Source organism: Eulemur rufifrons, chromosome 19 (assembly GCF_041146395.1).
Source record: "Eulemur rufifrons isolate Redbay chromosome 19, OSU_ERuf_1, whole genome shotgun sequence".
Classification (NCBI taxonomy): domain Eukaryota; kingdom Metazoa; phylum Chordata; class Mammalia; order Primates; family Lemuridae; genus Eulemur; species Eulemur rufifrons.
The window spans coordinates 46219233-46244382 of record NC_091001.1 but is presented as its reverse complement, the minus strand read 5'-3'; the positions used below and the strand labels follow the sequence as shown (position 1 = coordinate 46244382).

At 44.1% G+C, this 25150-nt stretch overlaps 1 protein-coding gene across 1 annotated transcript; it reads right to left on the bottom strand.

Moving 5' to 3' along the window:
* Positions 1-7295: 7295 nt before the first annotated feature.
* Positions 7296-10681, bottom strand: IL36RN (interleukin 36 receptor antagonist). The gene is made up of 4 exons (XM_069495013.1): positions 10653-10681; positions 9209-9294; positions 7731-7858; positions 7296-7520 (listed from the first exon to the last, which is right to left on the bottom strand). The coding sequence occupies exons 1-4, from the start codon at positions 10679-10681 to the stop codon at positions 7296-7298; spliced, it is 468 nt and encodes a 155-aa protein (XP_069351114.1).
* Positions 10682-25150: the final 14469 nt, after the last annotated feature.

Genomic DNA, 25150 nt, shown 5'->3' with positions numbered 1-25150 from the left:
GCTGGCTTCCAGCCCTCTGCCCTGGCCTTCCCAATGTGCCACACGCTCCATCCCCAAAGCTTTCCCTTTCCTGTTGTCCCCAGGTGACTTTTCACTGGACTTTGGCCTGTATCCCACTTTCCTTCCTCTCATTTCTCCCTGGACATGGCCTCTGGCTGTCTCAGACCTCCTCAATTCACCTGTCCTGGATCAAATACCACCACCGAATAGCAGTGGGCTTTCTCCATGTCCTTTTGCACATCCCGCCTGTCCTCTCCTCTCTTCATTCTCCTGCACATGTCTATGTGGGGTGTTCTCTCCAAGACCAAATGTTAACCTCTGTGGAGCCAAATCCAAAGTCTCTTTTTTGGTTCCTTTGATGTTTGCTTGCTGCCCCTTTGGAAGCCTTGACATTGGTGACACCCTCACACCTCTCTTTCTCTGCTTCTCAGGCCTGTCGTAGATATTGCTTCCTTCTAGGGATGTTCCTAATGCTGAGAGTCACAAGAGACAGTCATAAGCAATCCTATTTCATACCCCGTGTAGTGGCAACTCAGCGATTTCTATGGCTGCAATGATCGTCTTGGTCTAATGCCCCCCAAACCCAGACTGAACACCCTACTTTACCCCAGCAGTCTATAGGACACCACCCCACCTTGGATATCCGCTGAGAGCCAACCAAATATATCTAAGGTCAAGTTAATTGTCTTCTCTTCCTCCCAGCCCTCTTATTCCTTCCAATTTCATTTCTCTCACTGCCATAATATTCCTCATCAGCCATGTTCAAAACCTGAGAATCATTGACAATATCTCCCACTTCTCCTGACTTGATTATTTGATTTATCAACAAGTTCTGATACATTGTTCCTTTAAAATATAACTTCGTGTTCTTAATCACCATTACAGCCGTGCTTGTATTCCTGGGTTATCTACCTTCAACCCAGCCCAACCTATGTGAGGTCCCTGGACCCACATTCTGAGGACAGATCTGGAGTCTGCAGTGACTGCCTGTGTCACCACCATCTGGCCCCGATTCGCTTGTCTGATAGTGTCTCACTTCTCCGTGGACACTAACCGGCCCCTCCAGGCAGCATGACTTCTTTCTTGTCTTCTCAGTGGGCATCTACACAGTTATCTCTGACTTCCCTGCCTCAAAAATCATCCGTCCCCATCACTGCCCATTCAGATCTTTGGGTATGAAGATCACTGGACATGGTATCAGTGTACACGGGCTCAGTATCTAGTTCTGCCAAATCAGTGATCAGCTCAGGGTCACAGCTCAGACATACAGGGTTATGCCACTTCACCTCCAATCCTCAGTTTCAGCATCTATAAATGCATGGGATTAGAATATGTGGTTATTAAGGTTCTTTTTAGGTCAAACTGTAGACAATTCCATGACTCAGAATTTAATGAATCTTTCCCTTACTGTTGTAACCCTATTCTGAACTCCTATTAAATTTTACTATATCGTTTATTATTGTACATAAAGACATTTGTTTCCCTTATAAAAGTTAATATGATCTGGAAGTCATGGAGCACGGCTTACAGCTCACTGGAAGCTCTCCCCAACCACCCTAACTGACACAGCTGGGTGCTCTCAAGCAGGACCTAGAAACACACACAGCAGATTTTGAATTGCGAGGCTGGCTTCCAGACTCAGCTCTGCTGGCAATTTGTCCTGCTGCCTGTAGTCCCTGGGCCTCCAATTTATCATCACTGGAGTAAGAGGTTGGGCAAGGTCAGTATCTTTCAAAATTGTTTTAAGTTTCACAATGGAAGTTTACGCAGAAACCTAATGAATGTAAAATGGATAAAGGGGACCCGTGCTTTTTTTGACACAGAAAGCAATGGCGACACTAGAACCATGCTAGCATTCCTCTTGCCTATGAAGCAGGCACTGGGGAACTCACAAGGAACTAAGGAACACTCAAGTTTCACCAAACGTGGTTTGAATACCACTGGCCTAGATGATTTCTTCTGCGATTACTTTCTAAAACCCATGGTTCTAAATATTTACAAATCTTGATTTGACTGAATCTATTCCTTCTCAAAATCTCTCTCTGTGCTCCTGGACTTGTTTAGCATCCCACCCTGTTCTGTGGGGGGGATACCCTGTTACCTGGAGAGCTTGACAAGAGGGGAAGGGGCAGGGGGTGAATCAGCGATATTGACAGAAAGGAGAAGAAAAGAGAAGGAGAGAGAGAATACTACTTATCCACCACTGACCTGTAGATCCTGGGTGCCCGGGACCCTGATGCCTGGAGCCTCTGACTGGTCTCTCCGGGGCATCTGCGCTGTGTTTATACTGTCTGGTCAGAGTGGGTCACGCCTGCAGCAATCTCTATTATTGGCTGCAGGACAGGGAGGAAGAAGAGCCTAGAGATTTCACAATGTCTTTGGTGCAGTATGGATAATAAGAAGGTGGGGACATTAATGAGTGTTTGTTGAAGGGGGAGAGAGTCACCCATAAAGCCTTGGCAGAGGCCAGACACTGGCCCCCTGTTCTGTAGCTACTGTCATTGCCTATGTTATTAGTGGTTTCACAGCCAGATAAACAGTCCTGGGTCAGGCATCTCTGGTGCCCCACGGGACTCTATCCTAGACTTGGAGTGGTGGTGAATGCAAGAGAGAGTATGTCTGGTGGCCCCATGGACAGAGCAACCTCTGATGGCTGAAGCCAGGCTGTGGCCAGAGAGCCACAGTGAGAGCAGGGGCTGATAGCATTGTGAGTATGGCCCTGTTTGGAAAGATGAAAAGGGAATCTCTGTTTTTCAGTAGGTTTATTTAGTTGGTATCAGCCTGATAACACAGAACATCTAAGGAATTCCAGTGGCAGAAGACATTGCCCTTGGACTCGTCCTGGGACTGGGCAAGCATCATGCCCCCTTGACTACTAGGAAATATGACAGTGTGAATAGGGCAAGGGTACAGAACACTCAGCTCTCTAACTGACATTACTTAACTCAGTGCATCCATCTATCCATCCACCCATCTGTCCATCCATCCATTCATCCACCTATTACAAGAGGCAGAGAAGCTTGGGTGTAATGTTGTCTGGAGACCAGCAGCCTTATAGTAATTCTCCCTCTCAGGTCATTTGTGAAGTTTCACAAAGGACCTGCTGAGGAAGTGGGAGGGGTCAGGATAAGACCCAGATGCCTACAGAATGAGAATGAGAAAGGCCAGGCAGAAATGAGACCAGATTTCTGCTTTCTAAGGCCAGTGATCATTCCTCACCCCTCTCCCAGTCTCTCTCCCCTCTGTGGGAAGGCCCAAAGCGTGGGTTATTATATCAGACAATCAATGAGTGTTTACCAAGCATCCACACTGCTGTGTGACAAAGACATTGACTACACAGCCCCTGCTGTTAAGTGGCTTTACAGTCCAGCTAGGGAGGGAAGTCACACACACTTGAAATGGTAATTAAGAAGACCAGACTTTCTAAGCTGTGGGCCAAGGGTATGTTGGGGACAACAGTGCTAGAGAAACTTCTTGGGCAAAAAAAAAAAAAAAAAAAAAAAATCCTTAGAATTGAAAGGACTGTATGCATGACATCCTAGTCTCCCTCCAAAGGGAGAGATCCATGCTATAGCACCCCTGAGAAATAGGTTGATTAGGCTCTGCCTCAACACCCCCAGCGTCAGGACTTCACAACTTCTTGAGGAAGCAATAACAGTGTTTGTGGTCCTTGTGATTAAAATTTGGGGGTCCTATAGGAAAAAGAGCTTCCACATAATTTCTACCCATTGGTCCTGCGTGAGCTTTCTGGAATTACACAGAGCAAGCATATTCTTCCACTCGGCAGGCCTTCGAGTGCTGGAAGGGGGCTCCCTGCATATTGCTCCTTTGGGATAAAGACCCTCAGTGCCTCAGCCCCTTCCCTTATGACCTGGCTTGGGACATTCTCTGCTCCTCAATGTCTGCAACTGGTACAGCCTGCACATGATGTGGGCATTGCACCTCTGTAAATATAGGCCCAGGCCCCTGGTTTATACCAAAGTTGCAGAAATCTAAAACCACTAGATCTTTTTCTCTTGAACAGTCATGATGCCAGGGTCCAGCTTGTACGTTCCTAAAGGTAGCATTTTATATTCCTCCCTATACTATCGACTTGTGTCAACTCATCCTAGATAAGCACTTTTGTATTCTGTCCTACGAATGAGGAAATAATCACTTCAGGCTGGAGAAACCTTCAAGGATGAGGTGGAAATTAAGCTGCTCCCTTAAGGGTGGACCTGTTTAGATGGGTGGAGGAGAGGGAGAGCATATTCCAGGGTGGAGGAATAATTTCCACATTCTGTATTCACTGGGCTCCAGTTCTGTGCCATGCCTCACACTAAGTGCTCAGAAACAAACTGATGCAGCCCTAACCTTAAGGTCAACCCAGGGACCACACACTCCAAGTCAAGTTACTACAATGCAGGGAAGTGTGCACAAAGCATTGCCAGAGCAGGTGACCTGGGATCTTAACTCAGCAAAGGCTTCTTGGCAGAGGTGACATCTTAGCAGGGTATTGAAAGACGAAGGATTTCTTTAGGCAGAGGGGATGGGTGGAGAGTGCAAAATTAGACAGAGCAACATGAGACTGTGTTTGGGCCCATGGACAGAGAGAATGAGTATCAACAGGGTCTGAAACACAGCCCGGCACCTGGAGCCCATGTTCTTGGCAGCCCTGAGAGGCCCGGCATAGGAGCTATGCTGCCTGTTGCCCAAGGACTTCAACTGCATCTGGGCTGGAGCTGCTGAGGCCCATAGAGGCAGCCCCTTATGTCCTGGCCACCTCCTTTCCAGTCCCTCAGCAGACTTTGAACCTGCCAGGCTGGTCCAACAGGTGAGGTGCAGATAGGATACCTAAGACTCAGATAGAGGCCCCTCCTCTGGCTTCTGCTCTCATCCCTCAGGGTTTAGGTGTGGATACTGGAGCCAGTCCCTGGCACGTAGGACTAGAGGTGCAAAGGCAGCCAAGGAAGATCTAAACCTTGCGAAACAGAGAATATTCAACAAATTTCATATGATCACCTTTTTTTAATCTTTCTCTCTTTTTTGCCAAAGTTCACAGAGCTAGTAAGTATGATCAGCTTTTAAATAGAACATTTGGGTAAATAAAAGCATTGTTCACTTGAGGAGGGAAAATAAAAATATTGGAGACAATTACAATCATAATAAAACAAATGCATTTATTTCTGTTTCCCTGCATATTAGTTATCCATTGCTGCGTAACAAGGTAGCTCAAAACTGAGCAGCTTAAAACAACAAACAGTCATTATCTCACAGAATCTGAGAGGCAGGAACCTGGCACAGCCCAGCTGGGCGGTTCTGCTTCAGTCTCTCCTGAGGCTATAGTCCAGCTGTGAGCTGGGCTGCAGCACGTGGCAGAAGGCCTGATGGGGCTGGAGGATCCACTCCTAGGCTCACCCATGTGGCTGTCGGCAGGGGGCTTCATTTCTCACCACAAGGGTTTCTCTATGGGGTGCTCACAGCATGGCGGGTGGCCAAGAAACTGAGGGGGAGGGAGAAGAGAGAGAGAGAGAACGAGGGCTCAAGTAGAAGCCACAGTGTCTTTTATAACCTAATCTTGGAAGCTGCATATTCTGCTGGTCACAGAGACAACTCTGGTACAACATGGGAGGGATGCACAGGACGTGAACACCAGGAGGCGGGGACTGTTGGCAGCTGTATTAAGTTCCTAGAGCTTCTGTAACCATTTGCCGGACACTTGGTGTCTTAAAACAACAGGCATTTATTCTCCTTTGGTTTAGGAGGCTAGAAGTCTGAAACCAGGTGTCAGTAGGGCCACGATCTCTCTGAAAACTCTGCGGAAGAATCCTTCCTCTCCCCAGCTTCTGGTGTTGCCACAGTTCTCGGTGCTCCTTGGCTTGGGGCAGCGTGACTCCAATCTCTGCCTTTGTCATCATGTAGGCTTCTTCTCTATGTCTGCTCTGCGTCTCTGTGTCCTCTCCACATATTGGATTTAGGTCCACTCTAATCCAGCGTGACCCTGTTTTAACTGATTGTACCTGCAAAAGCCTGTCTCCAAATAAGATCACACTCTGAGGTTTCAGGAAGCATGTAAATTTGGGGGAACACTATTCAACCAGTACAGCAGCCCTCTTAAAGGGCTTTCCATCCCAGGAAAGAATTACAGGTTGATTTTTTTTCTCCTGTAAATTCCTTACCTAGGAGATTCCAGCCACACAAGCCCATCACATGCTTCTTCTCACTGGCTTTGCTGAGATCTGTTTCCTGATCCCTGCTGCTACCAACCAGAGCAGCAGAGCGCGATTCAATTTGCATTTCACTCTAGGGAAGTGGAGGCCAAGGACGACCAGAAACCATGTCTGCTCTGCTTACCCCAAGGTTAATTTCTTTTCTTGTTGTTACACAAGTAATCCATCTTCATTGTAGGAAAATTAGGAAATGCAGATAAATAAAAAGAACAAAGCAAAAAATCACCTATACTGCCACCACCCCGACAATGCCGCAACTGAAGTAAACTCTTCTAGACTTTTTCCTATGCAGAATAATAGAGATAGGTATTTTTTTTTAAATGAAAGTGAAATTGCAAGATACACTATTTACACTATTTTAAAACTTGCTCTTCTCACTTAGTATGTCATGAGCACCTTTTCATGTCAATAGGGACAGGCCTCTGGGATTTTTATTGCACCTTGGGTTTTAGTGAGGGATGGCATGTCCTGCCCTTCTTCTGTCTTCTGAGCTGGAGCCACTTCCTCTGACACCAGCAGTCTCTCATGCCCGCGGGAAGAGGAGGAAGGTAGAGGTGGAAAAGGTAGCACATGATGCTGACGGCAGCAGGACTAAAGAGACGGACGGGGGAGGGGCTGGGCTGAGGACCGTGGGTCCCTAACTCTGTGACCACCTCCCTCTCCTGCACAGCAATGAATGACAGGACCTCATCGTGGGGGCTGGTGGTCCTGTGAGGCTCAACCGGGGCTGGGCTGGCCTGCGGGGCCTGGGGGCACTGGGTTAGTTGCCACTGGGCATGAATAACTCCCACCACTCCCCCACCCCACCCCCTTCAAATCTTTTTACGTTTCTCCCAGCTTATCCCATGTAGTTTTTACAAGTTTCCACACCAGTAGCACCACCCAATGGGGGAGGTAACTGCAGACTGAGGCTCAAATCTCAGAATTTACCCAAACTAGGAACCAGGAGAAGAGAGAGTGGCCGGTACCCAGTAAGCCTGAGGTAGGGGCCCTGAGAGCAGAGGGGTGGTCGCCCACGGGTCTCCTCCTCCACCAACCTCCTGCCCGAGCTGGCTCCGCTTAGGGGATTCTGGGGGGCACGAAGCCCTAGTCACACTGCTGGAAGTAGAAGTCCGTGATGGGAGCATCCCAGCCGGCATTCTCGGGAAGCTGGGTGAGGCTGACAGGCTGGTCGGCTTCAGGCGCCGTGCAGAGGAACCAGCCCGGGTAGGTGGCCGACTCGAAGCTGGAGGTGAGCCCCCTGTCCCGCCGGTAGAAGGTGAAGCTCTTGGATTCCTTGGCACCGAGGTAGAGCTCCATGATGTTCACTGGCTGCCAGCAGAGGGGCAGGGCAGGTGAGGGGCAGGAGGGGGAGCAGGAGGGCAGGGCTGGGCCAGGGCAGGGCCATCAGGGGGGAGGCAGAGCTGCCATCAAGAGAAGCCTGCCAGGGCGTCCCTGAGAGGTGCAGGATGCCCAGCCCCAGTGCATTCCTCGTCTGTTGGCTTAGCTGCCAGATGGCAAGGATGCCCCAACTGGACTCACCTGTAATGTCAGGGTTGGTTCCTGCCCCATCCCACACGACAGGCACTGGCTCCCTCCCTGGACGCCCAGGATGACTGGGGATAGCCTGGCATCCAGCCATCGATTGGGGACAACGCTGATCTCCTCACCTACAGAAAGGAGGCCAGATGCAGGGACCCTGGCTACCTCTCTCCCCTTCCCTCCATCCTGGACCCTGGGGTGCAGAACCAGTGGGAGCTGTCCTGCCCCCAGCCGTGCAGAAGGAATGCCTATTGGTGGCTGTCATAAGGGGAAGGAAGGGTGGTCTCCTGCCAGCTGGCCCAGAGTGGACATTGAGTCACATTGTACCACATTGTAGCCCATTGTACTACCTCCCATCCCAACCCCTTGTTCAGGGTCAAACCTTCAAGTCCTCTCTAAACCCCAAGGTGGATTCAACCCCTCCTTCAATGCCCCTGGCTTCAGGCCTCTTTTTTGCAACTTGTCTCGATAAGCCTCCCATTAGAGTTGTTTGGACATCCTTCTACCCCTGAGGGATTCCTGAGAGCAGAAGCGGACCTCAGTCCTCTCTGGACATCCCCTCCACATACATTCATACACATACATGCACACATGCACATGGAAATACACACATAGATACACACATGCACACATACCATACATACACATCCATGCACACATGTGCACATGCTCACACATGCATACTTGCGCACACATGTGCATGCTTATACACAAAGATACATATGGACATATATACATACACAGAGACACGTGCTTATATATACCTGCCTGCATGCACACCCAAATATACATACATGCACACACTCATACAAACATACCTGTGCGTGCACACACATACACATAGGTGCACACGTGTGCACATGCTCACACATACATGCCTGCATGTACACACATGCGCACACATGGCCTAGCAGAGGGGCCTGCCTGGCCTCTGTGCTCAGTAAGGGTGCCCCGGGTGGACAGGTGAGCACTGCTTCAGAGCAAAGGGCCTGTTGTAATGTTGGGGACAGAGTGAGTAAGCAAGAGGCCCGATAGTGCCACCTGTTCTCTGTTACTCTGAGTGACTGGAGACTCTCAGAGATCAGAGGGGACCCAGGGTGGAGACAGAAACCTGCCCCCATATGGGAATAAAAGTAGAGAACCTGCTCTAGTTCTCTCCTCAGCACTAGCTCCCAGGAAAGTGGAACGTTTGACCCAAGTCTACCTGTGAGGGAATGACGAACCATTTCTCTTAGAAAACATTCCCACCTCTGCACAGAAGCTTTAGGTGGCACCAGGCTTTATCTCCACTTCGCTGGGAGGTGTAGTATTTTATTTGTCCTTGCTGGGAGCCCGGATTACAGCACCCTAACTAACGCCTCAGGGACGGGGGCCATAGGTCTGTGAGAATTCCCATGACTGTTCCAAGCCCTCTTCAGGCCCCCTCCCCTCAGAGTGTGTAGAGACCCAGGCAAGTCGGGTCACATTTTGCCACCAACCTTTAATGACCTTCCCTGCATGCAGCCCTCCAGCTAGGAGCTGGTTATCATGCAGATAAAGCACCTTCAATGCTGAATCCTTCATTCTGAAACATAGGGAAGGGGTGAGACTCCATTAGGGGAGGAGTGGGCACCCCAATGTGCCCTGGCTCCAGAGAACCCCCTCATCTCAGGCACGTTGTCCCCCTCTCTTCCCAACTGTGCTGGAAGTAATAGCACAACCTTCTCTCCCAGCCCTGCTCAAACTCTCCCAGCCTCTCTCAAATTCCATCCCATCTAAGTCTGGGGTTTACTCCTTCACCTATTCAACCTTTTCTACCCCAACCAGTCTCCTCCGTGTGCTGCTGGAAGAAATCTGGACTGGTAGTCAGAGCCCTGGTTCCCATGCCGGCGCTGCCTCCGTGGTTGCTGAGTCCGTGGTTGCTGAGTCACAGCGGACAGCCCCCTCACCCTCTCTGGGCCTGAGCCTCCCCACGGCTGGACTCAGACCATGGGAGAGGTAGTACCCAGGCCCCTTCCAGATTAAAATCTGATTCTTCAAGTCTTTATTACTGAAGACTTCAAGGTACATGTGCTTCCACTTGGCCATATATTCCCTACTAAGTGAGGAATTTCTGTAAATTTAAAATTCTTTTATTTTACTTTTCAAAGTTATTTCTCATCTATGATCTCAGTTGATTTTCTGACATCCTGTGAGGTGGAAGATGTATCCTACAGCGGGTTTCTGCAGGTATTATATGGGAGAAAAGTATGTAGTGTAAAAATTTGTTTTATGTGTGGCCAAACAAGACTGAACAAATTGCATGACTTCAGAAAGCCTCAGAGTCACTGACACGCCGAGTTGCGCAGTGGTTCTCTCACAAGAGGACATGGAAAGCTGCGTTCCCCGCATTTACTTGATCAGAAAGCTCCACAGCTAAAGCATCTCCTAGGATTGGAGTCCCTTGGAATACACTTTGGGAAAGATGTCATCCTAGACTCAGAGAAAGGGCCATTCTCATCCACTGCTGTAAAGTCCAGGGCGATGCAGAGTGTCTGCTTAGGACATGCGAGTGGATGGACGGACTGACTGAATAGTGGCTTTTGTTTTGTTTTTCTCCCCCAATGAGCAGCAAGGAGGTAGGGGCCCAGAGTGGGTGGGCTGACATCAATTCACCATGCTGGGTGGCAACAGCGGAGATCTGAGCAGCTCCCCTGACTCCCTTCCTTGCTACAGACAGACCAGGCTGCAGCTCTAGACTGAGTGATTCACTTGCCCCCCTTAGCATCAGGGACCCCTCCTGAGGCGGCCTGCCCCAGTCCTGCCCAATCTGAAGAAGGCTGGAAGAACCTCTCTCCTGGCAGTGAGGGACCGGTCACAACTTCTCAAACAGCTGGAAAACAGGTCTACCCAGAACTCACTTCCCCCATGGGTCTCCGCCAAACCAGAGCCTCATATACTCACCGGAAGCACAGAGCCCCACTCAGGACCATCTTGAGCTCCACAGTGTGTAGATGCCCCTATTTTGAAACGAATAACAGAAAATTTAAGGTGGGGACAGAGGTCGAGTCCCACCTGAGCAGCCTCCTGAGCTGCCCGCGTGTGAAGAGCCTCCACAGAGCAGGAGATTCTGGACGTGGGGTCAGGAGAGAGCGCCAGTCCTGCCAGTGCCGGAAAGGATACCTGGGAATGCTGCTTTCTCCTGGGGGAAACTGCGGAGTCTGCTGGCTCCTCCAAGGATGCCTCAGTCTTTTAAGTAAGGCACTTAGGGAGGCGCCCTGAAACTGCCACAGCCCGGGGAGGAGCGGTTTCCCGGGGTGATTTCACACCACCCCAAGCCTCCAGAAACACCTGCTGCTCATTACCTCTCTGGGGGAGGGAAGCTTCTGGAGGCAGTTTCCTTCCAGCAATTCTGAAGAACTTCCTGTGGGGCTTTCTAGCTATTTATGAGCACTCAGCTCTTATACCCTAGAGGCTTCCAGACCCGAGGCAGTCGGTGCAGATAGCAGCACAAGGAAAACAGATTTCAGAATAACCTTCTTTCCTCCCTCCCTCCCGTCTTTCCTTCTCTCCCACTTTCCTTCCCTCCCTTCCTCCGTCCCTCCCTCTTCGTTCCTTGTTTCTGTCCCTCCTTTCTTCTGCCCTTGCCAGGCCTGTGGAAGACGCTGGAGGTGGGGCTCTCCTGCTTAGGGAATGTTTAGGCTACACGTTCATTGTAGAAAAACCTGAAAATCCAGATGGGCAAAAGGAAACCCATGAGCACCTGTTTTCTGTGAGTGCATCACCAGAAAGCCAATGACAACAGATTTTCCTGCACATGCCTATATACATGTGACAATGGACAGATTCTCATACAGCTGCTTCATAGAACCTACACTCCTTCCAACCTGCTTTTTTTAACGTAGCAAAATAGCAGGATATCTTTCCATACCACATATGAATATTGACATCATAAGTTTGAATAGTTATATAGTATTTCATTGTATAGCTACAACATCATTTATACCAATCTATTATCATTGGTCCTTTTTATTGTTTTCTTCTCTTTTTTTTTTCTTTTTGCTTTTGATAACCATGTCATGATAAACATCTTTGTATCAACATCTTTGCTCATGTGTGTGATTATTTCCTTAAGAAATAAAATCTAGTTTATGCTGTCTGTGATTCCATACTTGACCTTTCTTAAATACGTAATTGATAAAACAATATGTGATGGTAAAACAATTAAGGCAGTTTTAATATCTCCATGCACTCTCTGTCATGGATTTGAATTAAAAGAAAGGTCAGTGCATAACAAACAACTTAAATATGTCTTGAGTACCATCGATAAATATTTATTGTTAAAACATAAATTTTAAATAAAGAGCATTCAGACATATGGGCCAAAAAGCCTTTCAAATGTTCAAGAATAAATATCAAGTTGGTCAAAAGAAAGAAAATAACCCACGATTTACAGGCCACTAATATGACAAACACCTTTCAGAAAAATAAAATTAATGTAGACGCTGCCTTATGCAAAATTATTAAATTGACTATAAATTGACCAAATAGAAATGACACTGAAACAGTTGCAAAAAAATAAAACAAAACTCCAGAAAGAGTTGGCCTAAAGGCAAAATGGTTTTAAGCAAACAGGCTTTGATTTGCAAAGTGATTGTAGGAGAAGTGGTTATTGTTTCACCTAAAAAAGCTAAATGCCACCTACCCAGGCTGCCTTCCTTGATCCCCTGACCCCAGTGAATTGCAGCCGTGGGCCCACAGGACACTTCTGTGGGGCTAATAAAGCTCTTTTCACGTTCTGCCTAATAGGAAATGATGCCTGCATGTGGCTGGGCCCCCAGAGATGCAGTAAGCTTGCTGAAGGAACAGGGAGATGGCTCAACACAGGATGAATGAATGGACGGATGCATGAATGAGCTAAGCAGGTGAGAGTGAGAAAAATAAAACAAACTTTGGTTAAGAAAAATTCTCCAGACTTCAAATAAGACAAAACTATGACCATGAGTGCTTTCAATGAGAAACAGGCCCCACCAACAATAAGTTCCCTGGGGAGCATAACCCTTCGTTTGACTTAACTAATTAGGCCCCAGACTCTGAAGTTAGATGTGAACTAAGAGAAGATTGATAAATTGCAAAAGATAACTGCAAAGGGTGAAGTTTTATTGCCTTGCAAGTCATAAAGCAGTTTTTAAAAATGTAACACAATCAATTCCAGCATTTCTTTCTTGATTGATCCTGTAGACCTCCACTCCTTGAATTATCTTGATCATCTTGCTGAGTCCCTTGCTTATTAGTAATAGTAAATCTTTGACAATGCTCACTGTATGTTTATATGACAGTCAAGTTTTGGACTTTTGAAAAGTAAACTCTGGCACTTCCTAAGGACAATGCATCAAATTTACACACCATATGTGGTGGTTTTAAAATATGTCCACAAGTTCTTGGATACTTCATCCTTTAAGAGGTGGAGCTTAATTGCCCTTCGCTGAGTAGGGACTGGACTTAGTGACTTGTTTCCAGTGAACGTGTGACATGGTGGAAGTGGCAGTGTGTCGCTTCTGAGGCCAGGTCATAAAAGGTATTGCAGTATCTTTCTTGCTCTTTCTTGGATCACTCCCATGGAGGAAGCCAGCTGCCATGTGATAAGGACACTAAAGCAGCTCTGTGGAGAGGCCCACGTGGTGAGAAACTGCAGTTTCCTGCCAATAGCCTAAGAGTAAGCCATCTTGGAAGCAGATCCTCCAGCCCCAGTCGAGCCTTCAGATGGCTGCAGCCCCATTTGATACCTTGGCTGCAGCCCCGTTTGACACCTCACCTACAACCCAATGAGAAACCCTCAGCCAGACCACCCAGCAAAGCCAGTTTTCTGATTCCTGATTATCAGAGCCTTTGTGAAACAGTAAATGTTTCTTATTTTCAGCTGTTAGGTTTGCAAATAGTTGATTACACAGCAATAGGTAACGAATACACCTTGTCATCACTGTTGGCAGTTTCTGCTCCTGTTGTTTTTTCATTGTTCATCATCTTCAGTGGGTACCCTCCCTTCTCAGAAAACATCTCAATTCCCTGTGGACTTTATATACCCCAGAAAGTGTCACAGCCTGCAGAGAGGCAATGTTCTCCATGGTAACTTATCAGCACCTTTGTGAGAATGGCAGTACCCCAGAGGTACATGTGACCCTGTTCTTGCTTTAGGGATGAGGACTTAACAGTGCAGGTAAATTCACCTGTGTGAGTGTATAAGAATGAACAGCTTATTATAGTAAGACAATACATTCTTGCTGCAGAGATGAATAATAATGAAAATAACTGATATTCATTTGGTGCTCACTACGTCTCTGGAATTATGTTTGTGGTTTACCTGAATTTTTTCATTTTAGGCTCTTAACTGCCCTATGTGATAACTACTATTATTATCTCTGTTCTATGAATGTGGAAATCAGGCATAGGAAGATTAATTATATTGCCAGATAGTGGATTAATAATTAGTATTGGAATCAGGATCAAATCCAGAAAGTCTGAGTCCAAAGCTATTGACCCCAAGATACATCATGGCAGTCAAGTGATCCTTTTACTACCTAAGTCAGATCATGTCACTCCTCAGGTCCCCACATCTCTGAGAGTAGACGGCAAGACCTTCCCATGCCTCCAAGGCCCCATACAAGTGGGCTCCCATTAACTCCCGGCTTCCTCCTTTCACTGCCCCATGGAGGACACTCAAGCCACATGGACCTCTTGCTCCTCCTTGGACAAGTCAGGCATGCTCCTGCTGGGACACCCCTGGCTTTCCCAATGCCTCTGGTCAACAGGCTGAGCCCCACCACTGCTTCCTTTAACAAGAGTCTCTGAGATGCCTGCTCGGCCCCCAGAGCCACCTTGGCCTCCTCCTCTTCCTCCAACGTGTTCAACTCGCCCAGCATGCTCACGCCTCACTCATGCCTTGGGGCCTCCGTACCAGTCTTCTCCCTGCCCGGGTAACTCTTCACCAAGATGTCAGCATGACTCACTCCCTTTCCTCCCTTTGGGCTTTGCTGCAATGCCCTCTTCTCCATGAGGCCCACATACACCAATCCACACTTCCCTCTCCTGCTCTCACATTTCCCTTACCATGCTCCATCTCTTTCCATGGCACTCACCACCTTTCAGCACACTGTATAATTCATCCATGTACTACTTTTTTATTACTGGATTCCTCCACCAGTGCTGCTGGAGGATATATTCACACAAGGGGAGGTGTTTCCTGTCTAGTTTGTTGACTGGTGTATCCCAAACACTTAGGGTGGTACCTTGTATACAGTGTGTCTTCAATAAATAGATGTTGCAATAACACTGAATTAATTGTACACTATATCACATAAGAAAGTCCAGGGAATCGTCCAACAGTTCGTTCATGATTAATATTTTATTTCTCAGAGAGCTTTGATTTGGGGTTCTCATTCTCTTGATGTAGACGTTAAGACTGTGGGCTGGCCAGGTGGCCTATGGATCAAGACTGGCCCACTGCTTTCCTAAATAAAGTTTTATTGGAACACAGCCATGCTCATTTGTTTACATATTTTCTATGGCTGCTTTTGCACTACAATGGCAGAGCTGATTATTTGTGACAGCGACTGTACAGTCTGCAAAGCCTAAAATATTTACTACATGACCATTTATAGAAAAAAGTTGCTGAACTCTGGTCAAGACAGTCTTGGTTCAAGTCCTAAGCATGTTACTTACTAGCATGTATCTCTGGTCAAGTTATTTAACTTTTCTGTGTTTTGGAGCTTTCACCTACAAAATGGGGATAAAAATAGTACTTACTGTTGTTAGGATTAAATGAGTTAATATATGTGTAGCATTTAGAACAGTATCTGACACATAGTAGGTGCTTCAATGTTAGCTTCATCATCATCACCACCACCACCATCATCATCTTTGTGGCCTTGGTAAATTTGCTTCATCTCTGATTTGATGTTTCATCCCAACTCATTTTGTTTCTCTTTAAAGAGGAAAGTAACACCCCTGTCACTGGGGTGTTGTGAGGACTGGATGAGACGGGCTGTGAAGAGCTGTGTCAGCACCGAGCACAAACCCACAATCACCTGTTCCTGCCCCCACTGTCTTTCCTCCTCTCCTGCTCCTTTCCTGGTTATGTAAGGAGGACACTGAGAAGACAGCAGAGGCCAAACTTAGACTGACCTACATCTGAGGCTGGTTCAAGACCAAACACTTCCTTATGTGTGCTAGCACGGCTTCTCCAGCCCAGAGACGGGAAGGGCCTGGATTCAGCCCCAACAGCCCGGCTGATTGACTGCAGAATGTGCTGTGGGGTTTTCAAATTGCTGGCAAGAAAGGTTAACATCTGCCACCTGTTCACTGTGCTGGGCAATGTGCCAAGAGCAGTATAGCTATTGTCCCATCTCATTGTCATATCAGTCCTATAAGGTAAGTGCTATTCTTACTTCCATTTGACTGATAAGACAGAATGAGGCCTCAAAATTACAAAACTAGTAAGAGATGGTTCTGGTATTGGTACTCTGGCAGTTTGATTCCATACTAATTCACCCCTACTTCCCAGTGTGAAAAAATAAACTGTGTAGTGCTGATAGCTTCCAGCAATACTGGGACAAAGGCAGAACCAGAGGATGGGAGATCTCCCTGGCAGGAGTTGCACGATGGACCAAGGGGGGTTTTGAGAAGACAATAAAAAGCAACAGAGTTGGTCCAGAAACAAAGGGACACACCACAGCAGAGTGTGGCACACGTTGGGATGAAGGGGATTCCTAACTCCCTCGGGTGATTTTTGGTACTTTGGGACATCCGTGAAGGCTCTGCCTGGCTCAGGTGGCAATGCAAAGACAAGCCTCCAGGGAGCGGTGAGCAGACGGGGACCTCCAACTGTGGCCCCGGAATCCCTCCCCCACCCTGCCACATCAGAGGGGACAGAGCCACTTGGCTCCTATCACACTGGAGAAACACTGGATGCCCATGAAGCCAGAGGGAGGCTGGGCCAGGGTCCACCGCGCCGCAGCTGGGTGCTGAGCCAGAGGCGTGTGGCTCTGTGCCCTTGGTAGGTCCCATAGCAACCCCTGAGGTGCGGGGACTAGGGAAGGGCCAGATCCATAGACTGGGATCAGGAATAGCGTGTGGACAACAAAAGGCGGGTGAGCTCTGATGCATGTCACACCCACAGGCAGTTTCTCCTGACTGAGTCATCAAGGGCCGGGCCAGAGCCACCGGCAACCTCTTTACCTAAGATCCAGGGTCAGACACTTCCCTCCTTCGTCTGAACCTCAGAACCTCCAGAGGCTGAGGACTCACCTCCCACGGACTGTGTCGTCTGACCCCTGCTGGAGGAGCTGAGCATGAAATATGAAATGAGCCGAACGTGAAAGGGAAGCGCCAACAGAGCAAAAGAGGGGGAGGAAGCTCCACTCTCCCTGGCCCTGGGCGCCCCGCCCGCCGCGCGAGAATGGCGCGCAGTGTGCGGCTACGACCCCGCCAGAGGGGGCGCTCGCGGCCGGGCTGCGCCGGACCGCACGGGACTGCCTTCCTCTTCCTCCTCTCTCTCCACAAGGTGTGAAGCGGCTCGCCCGGGTAGTGAGCACGCCTAGCAAACAGGCAGGGCGAGGGAGCGGCCCGGGGGCTGCCCCCGGGGAAGGCTCAGCGCTCCTTGGCTCGGTCAGTGCTGCGCGGCCCCCAGGGCGTGGGATCGTCCCCTTTCATGCGCTTCTCATGAAAAACGAAAACTATAGTTTAAGTTACTTTTTTTGCTGGTTTTGATAACTTATTTATTAGATAGGTGTCTACACATTCGTCTTTTTTTGATATATTTTAAAATTACTGTTATTTTTATTTGGGTTCAAATACGCATAACATAAAAATTATCTCAGTGACCCTGGGTATATTCACATTGTTATGCAACTATCACCATCATCCATTTCCAGAACTCATCATCTTGCAAAACTGAAACTCTGTGCCTACTAAACGGTAACTCCCCACCCCTCTCTCCCCCAGCCCCTGGCAGCCACTGTTCTACTTTGCATTCCTCTGAATTTGACTACCCTAGGTGCCTCATATAAGTGGAATTACACGATATTTCTTTTGTGATTAGCTTATTTCAAGTAACATAATATTCTCAAGGTTCATTCATGTTGTAGCATGTGTAGAACTTTATTTTCTTTTAAAGTTGTTTTTAATCTATTTGTTGATGGGTTAAATTTTTTTTTAATTCATCTGATGATCGACACTTAGGTTGCTTCCCCCCCTTGGGCTATTGTGAATAATGCTACTATAAACATGGGTGTTCAAATAACTCTTCCAGTCTTTGCTTTCAAGTCATTGAGTATATACCCAGAAGTGGAATTACTGAATCATATGGTAATTCTATTTTTAATTTTTTGAGGGACAACCATACTGTTTTCCATAGTGGCTGCACCATTTTATATTCCCACCAACAGTACACAAGTGTTCCAATTTCTCCACATCCTCATCAACAATTGTTATTCTGGGCTTTCTATTCTATTCCATTGGTTTATATGTCTGTCTTTATACCAGTACCACACTATTTTGATTACTCTAGATTTCTAGTAAGTTTTGAAATCAGGAAATGTGAGACCTCCAACTTTGTTCTTTTCAAGATTGGTTTGTATTAATATTATTTTTTATCATAAAGATAATAAAAGCTTATCATTGAAAATTGAAAAAAAATCCATGTAGTAGGATATCCAACAATGAAAGACTAATTTTACTTCATTATATTTTATTTCATTTCTCTGAAGTATAAGAAATCACCAAGTTTGGCAACCACTTCTGTTTCTGATGATGAGAACACGGATGAACCCTACAGATATTTTTTTGGTTAGTGCTTAAAGAACTGATGAACAGTTCATTTCTTTTCAGTAGTTTTCAAACAATGTCCTGGAAGAAGAGTATTACTTTCTAAAAAATTTATTTGGGCTTGACAAATGGTACATCTTCCAGTTTCTCTGCTATTTTATGTAAATTTTAGAATCATCTGGTTCCTGGGAAGGAATGGGCAAATTTTAAGAGGGGCTAAGAAGGCTTCTCACAGATAAACAACAGTTTATTAGAGCACAACTGAAGGACTGGGATCAACTGGAGGGGGATAAAAAGGACACTACAGCTTCAGAACTAGAATGTCTTGGGGGCAGGAACCTGGGTCACCACTTTCACACCTCTGCTGCCACCATCACTTCCTCTGCCATCACCACGGCCACCACCATCACCACTTCCATTACCTCCTCCTCCACCATCACCACTATAACCACATCACCACAGCCACCATCATCACCATCACTTCCACCACCGCCTCCATCATTGCCATTCATATGACTAGCATCTTCTCTACCATAAACACCATAGTGACCACCACTACCACCATCTCCACTATCGCTACCATTATCTCCACCACCAGCATTATGACCACGTCCTCACCATCACTACCATCATTACCACCACCACCACCATAACTGCCATCATCATCATCACTGTCATCCTTATTGTGTGATCCTTCTTCTTCATCATCATCATTAATAAGAAGAAGAATAGCTAGCAGCCATCATCATCATCATCACCATCATCCTTATTGTGTGATCCTTCCTCTTCATCATCATCTTTATTAAGAAGAAGAATAGCTAGCATCTTATACTTTTAAAACAAATTCATTTTCTCTCATAGATGTAGGACTATTCAGGTTATCACCTTCCTCTTGTGTGAGTTTTGGTAGTTTGACTTTCAAAACTGTGGTCCTTTTCATCTAACTTGTTAAACTTATGGGCATAAATTTTTAGTATTCACTTATTATCCTTTTAAAATATGTGTAATCAATAGGGATGCATTCATGAAACTGGTATTTTGTCTTCTCTCATTTTTTCTTGGTTTTTCAATAACCAGATTTCAGCTTCATTAATAGTCTCTATTGCTTTCAATTTCATTGATTTTTTTATCTCCTCTTTTTAAATTTTCTTTCCTCTACTTGCTTTGGGTTTATTTTACTCCTCCTTTTTCTAGTTTCTTAAGGTAGAATCTTAAATTATTGATTTGACACTTTTCTTCTTTTCTAATATAAGCATTTAATGTTATTCCTTCTAAGCATCCCACAAATTTAGATACGATGTATTTTTATTTTCATTTAGTTCAACATATTTTAAATTCCCTCGAGGCTTCCTCCTTGGTCCATAGATTATTTAGAGTGTATTGTTTAATTTCTAAATATTCGTAGTTCTTTCAAAAGTCTTTTTGTTACTGATTTCTAGTTAATTCAGTTAAAGTCTGAGAATGTGCATTATATGAGTTTGATTTTTTCAAATTTCTTGAGATTTCTTGAGATTTTCCAGAATACATATGACCTATTTTTGTGAATGCCCTGTATGCACCAAAAAAGACAATAGTTGGACATCTCCAACTGACAGCCTCATAATTCACAAGGCATTAGGTACAGCACTCAGAAGGACCTCACTTAAGTAATGGAAAATAATTAGACCTAGACTAAATCCTTCTTTAGTCCCACCTATGAAATCTTAAAATCAAGACCCAAATGGATCAAATTTTTTCCAAGTGCCTGAACTGAACACCAGAATAAAGCTCAAGAATATTCATAATACATTTGAGCATCTCTAATATGAAAATTCAAAAACCAAAATGCTCCCAAATCCAAAACTTTTTGAGCACCACCATCATGCTCAAAGAAAATACTCATTGGAGCATTTTGGATTTTGGATTTTGGACTTAGGGATGCTCAGCCAGTAAGTATAATGCAGCTATTCCAAAATGCAAAAAAAAAAATTTAATTGAAACTCAAGAAACCTCTGGTCTCAAGCATTTCACATAAGGGAAACTCAACCTATAATAAAAAAAAGTTCCCTTGACAAAATGGCTGAATTTAGGACTAGGGCAGGAAATACACAAGAGTAGCCTAGAGCATCCTGCAGTGACAGAAAGTAAGGAAATGCTAACACAGACACACACACACACACACACACACACACACACGATTATGTTAAAGGAATGCAGGAGCTAAATAAAAGTGCTTCCGATGGCCAAAGCTAGAACAATTTGAGAGGCAAAATAAAGTAGCATTGGATTATAACTATAATACAAACTATAAAACAAGTATAAATGAGTACCAACTGACTAAATAAATGAACAAGGCAGACAATATCCCATGCAAAATAATTCCAAATAATTCCACTATCATAGAATTGAAACATAACTTCCATGCCTTAAGTATGGACTGCACATAGCAACTTTTCTCTAATGAGTACAGTATGGAAAGATGGGGAAAGAGTAACTATATGGTGAAGAAACCTAATAAACATTACCTCTGCCAGGTGATCAAGATTAACATTAACAGTAATAAGTTATGTGGATAGTATGTACCCTTGATGTGATATATAATGAAAATATTACTTTATCTCTGTGATCTCCCTCCCCCAAACCCATAACCTTAGTCTAATTATGGGAAAAACTGTAGCCAAATCCCAATTGAGTGATATTCTACAAAATACTTGACCTGTACTCCTCAAAACTGTCATTTAAAACAAGCAAAGTCTAAGAAATTGTCATAGCCAAGAGAAGCCAAAGAAGACATGATCACTAAATGTAATGTATTATCCTTGATATGATGTTGGAACATAAAAAGGATATTAGGTAAAAACTAAAGAAATCTGAATATAGACTTTAGATAATAATGGTGTGTCAATGTATTGATTGTACTATATGTACCATACTAATGTAAAATGTTGGTAATAGAACAAACTGAGTGTGGGGTACATGAAAACTCTGTACTATCTTTGCAAGTTTTCTTAAATTTGAAACTTTTTCAACAAAGTAAAATTCACAAAGTCTAATGTCCAATCAAAGATTGTCAGACAGGCAAAGAAACAGGAAAATAAGACAACACTATGAGGAGAAAAATAAATCAAAACCAACCTAGAACTGACACAGATGTTAAAGCAAACAAATAAAAAATTAAGCATTATACCTGAAGTCTATATGTTTACAACTTTAAGTGCAGTCATAAAAGATTATAAAAACAGACTCCAGTCAAAATTCAAGATATGAAAACTACAATGTCTGGAATAAAATGTACACTGCATGAGATTAACATGCAGAAGAAATTATTTGTGAAGTTGAGGACATAGAATATATATACCATGGTAACACCAATAAAAAGAAGGTTGGAGTGTTTATATTAATATTAGACAGGGTAGATTTCCATATAAAGAATATTACCAAGAATAAAGATGATTATTTCACAATGATTAACAGTATACTGATACACTGAAAATTGTAAAACATTGCTGAAAGAAAGTAAAAGAAAGACCTAAATAAATGGAGAGATATGTCTTCCTTAAGGGTCAGAAGATTCATTATTATTAACATGTCAATTTTCCCCGACTTGATCTAGATTTAATGTAATCCCAGTCAAAACTCTATCAGGCTTTTTTCTAAAAATAGAAATCGGCATGCTGATTTTTAACTTCACATGGAAATGCAGTGTGCCTATAATAAAATAAAATGACTTTTAAAGAGAATAAAGTTGGTGAGCTAATGCTGCCTAATTTCAAGATTTATCCTAAAGCTCCAGCAATCAAGACCAGGTGTCATTGGCATAAAGACAGACAAATAGATCAATGAAACAGACAGAGTCCAGAAATAGACCCACACATATATGAACAACTGATCTTCAACGAAGTTGCAAATACAATCAATGCAGAAAAAAATAGTCTTTTCAACAAATGGTGACAAAACCAGTGGCTATCCATATAATGACAAAAAAAGGTGAACTATGGTCCATGCTTTGCAATGTATGCAAAAATAACTCAAAATGGATCATAGACCTGAATGGAAAATGTAATCTACAATGTTTTCAACATTGAATATAGTTGAAATCTTTGTGATTTCGTTAAGCAAAGATTTATTAAATACAGTGAAAAATCATGATGTCTAAGAGTTTTCAAATTGCTAAATTGGACTTCATCAAAATGAAAAATGACTGCTCTTTGAAAGATTCTGTTAAGAGACTGAAAAGACAAGCCACTGACTAGGAAAAAAATAGTTGTAATGTGTACATCTGAGAAAGAACTTGTATCCAGAATATATTAATGTAAAGAACTCTCAAAACTCAATAATAAGAAAGTTTAAAAGGCAATTTTAAAAACCGTCAAAATTTAAAATGGTCAAAAGACACTTTATCAAATAATAGATACAGATGAGAAAAAGGTCTATGGAAAGATGTACAATATAATTAGTCATTAGGAAGATGTACAATATAATTAGTCATTAGGAAAATGCAAATAAAATAACAATGAGGTATTACTGCTCACCTATTAGTATGGCTAAAACTTAAAAGATTGGCTATACAAAGTCTCGGTGAGAATATGAGAGAACTGAAATTCTCATACAATGGTGATGGGAATGTAAAACAGAAAAAAAAAGGCAATTTTTATTAAACATTTCCTAATCATATGATCCAGCCATTCCACTTCTAGGTATTAACTCAAGAGAATGGAAACCATATATCCTTACTAAGACTTGTACACAAATGTTCATAGTAGCTCTATTTGCAATAGCCCCAAAATGGAAACAAACCAAATGTCTATTAAAAGCTGAATGGACAGCATTTAAAAGGAATGACTATTGAAACAACAACTTGAATGGATCTCAAGAACATTATGCTGAGTGAAAGAAGCCAGACAAAATAGATTATATACTTTATGATCCTGTTTCTATAAAATTACAAAAAATGAAAACTAACCTGTAGTGTCCGAAAGATCAGTAGATTCCTGGTGAGGAAGGTGGGGGGAGGAGATAGAGGAAAAAATTGCTGGAGACATGAAGAAACTTTTGGGGGTTGATGAATATGTTTATGATCTCAACTGTGGTGATGGTTTCATAAGCATATACATATGTCAAAACTTATCAAAATGCATATTTTAAATATGTTCAATTCATTGTGTGCTGATTATTTCTCAAAAAAGTTGACTTTTTAAAATGCTGAGTGTGGAATTAGGGGATCTAGCAAGGTCAGAAAGTCCAAGCCTTTCTGGGGATGACCTTTTATGTGTCCCTGTGTATTGAGAAGTCCTGGAGAGGCAAAAGGACCCGTGCCCTAACAGAGGCTGCATTCTGAATACAACTACATAAGGTTCCAGGTGAGTGAACAAGTGCCTCGGAAACATCCCTCAAGACACTTTAGATGCTGAAACTCATGTCTGACATCAGATGCCTCCTAGTGGTTGCCCTTATGGGGTGAAGCCCTACTCTTTCTCCCTAGAGTTCTACATCGGATGTTCCTTGTCACTGCTTTCAGCTCCCTGAGAAAAGCCTCCCAGCATCCTTGGGGCAAAGCCATCCCTCTTCCAGGGACTAGGCCGTCTTCACCACAGTCCCAGGGATCCAGCCCATTTTAAAAATTAGGTTGTTACTCCAGAGGCTGAGGCAGAAGGATCAGCTGAGACCAGGAATACAAGGCTGCAATGTGCTATCATTGTGCCTGTGAATAGCCGCAGCACTCCAGCCTGGGCAACACGATAGACCTCATTTCTTTAAAAAATAAATAAATAAATAAATGGTTTAACTTTTTATTGTTCAGTTATACAAGTTTTTTGTATATGCTGAATTCCAGTTCTTTGACAGATGTATGTCTGTGACATGATTCTCATTTTCTTAACAGTGTTATTAATGAACCTAAGTTTTTTGTTTGTTTTTTATTTTTATTTTTTAGAGACAGAGTCTCACTCTTTCACCCAGGCTGGAGTGCAATGGCATGTTCATAGCTTACTACAACCTTGAACACCTAGGATCAAGCAATCCTCCCACCTCAGCCTCCCGAGTAGCTAGAACTATAGGCATGCACCACTATGCCTGGCGTAAGCTTTTATTTTAACAAAGTCTAGATTGTCATATATTTTCTTCGGTGGTTATTGCTTTCTGTGACCTAAGAAACCTTTGCTCATCCTCAAGTTACAAAGATAGCCTATATTTTTCTCTAAAAGTACTATGGTTTTAGCTTTCGTATTTAGGTCTGCAATACATTTCAGATTAAATTTTTACTATTGCATGAGGAAGGGTTTGAGATTCATTTTTCCATGTGGATATCTAATTGTTCTGGCACTGTTAATTAAAGAGACATTTCTTACTCTCATTAGATCACTTTGGCACCTCTGTAGAAAGTATGGGTCTGTATCTAGGCTCTTTGATTTTGTCATGGGTCAGTCTTCATGACAGTAAGACACTGTCTTGATTTTTGTCACTTTACAGTACTGATATTAGTTTCTTGGATGGTTTTATTCAAGCTTGATTTAAATACTTTAGGTTATTTCCATTTCTATATAAACTTTAGAATCAGCTTGGAAATTTCTACCCAAAAAAGGCTACTGGTAAAATAGCAGGGATTTCATGAAATCTGTAGATCAATTTGGGAAGAACTGACATCTTAAAAATGTTGAATCTTC

Excerpts from the sequence above, each read along its gene's own strand:
- IL36RN (XM_069495013.1), bottom strand. The coding sequence starts at position 10,681 with ATGGTCCTGAGTGGGGCTCTGTGCTTCCG. Across the intron at positions 9,295-10,652 it reads AGTGGGGCTCTGTGCTTCCG|AATGAAGGATTCAGCATTGA; the intron begins GTGAGTATATGA and ends CCTATGTTTCAG. Across the intron at positions 7,521-7,730 it reads AACCAACCCTGACATTACAG|CCAGTGAACATCATGGAGCT; the intron begins GTGAGTCCAGTT and ends CTCTGCTGGCAG.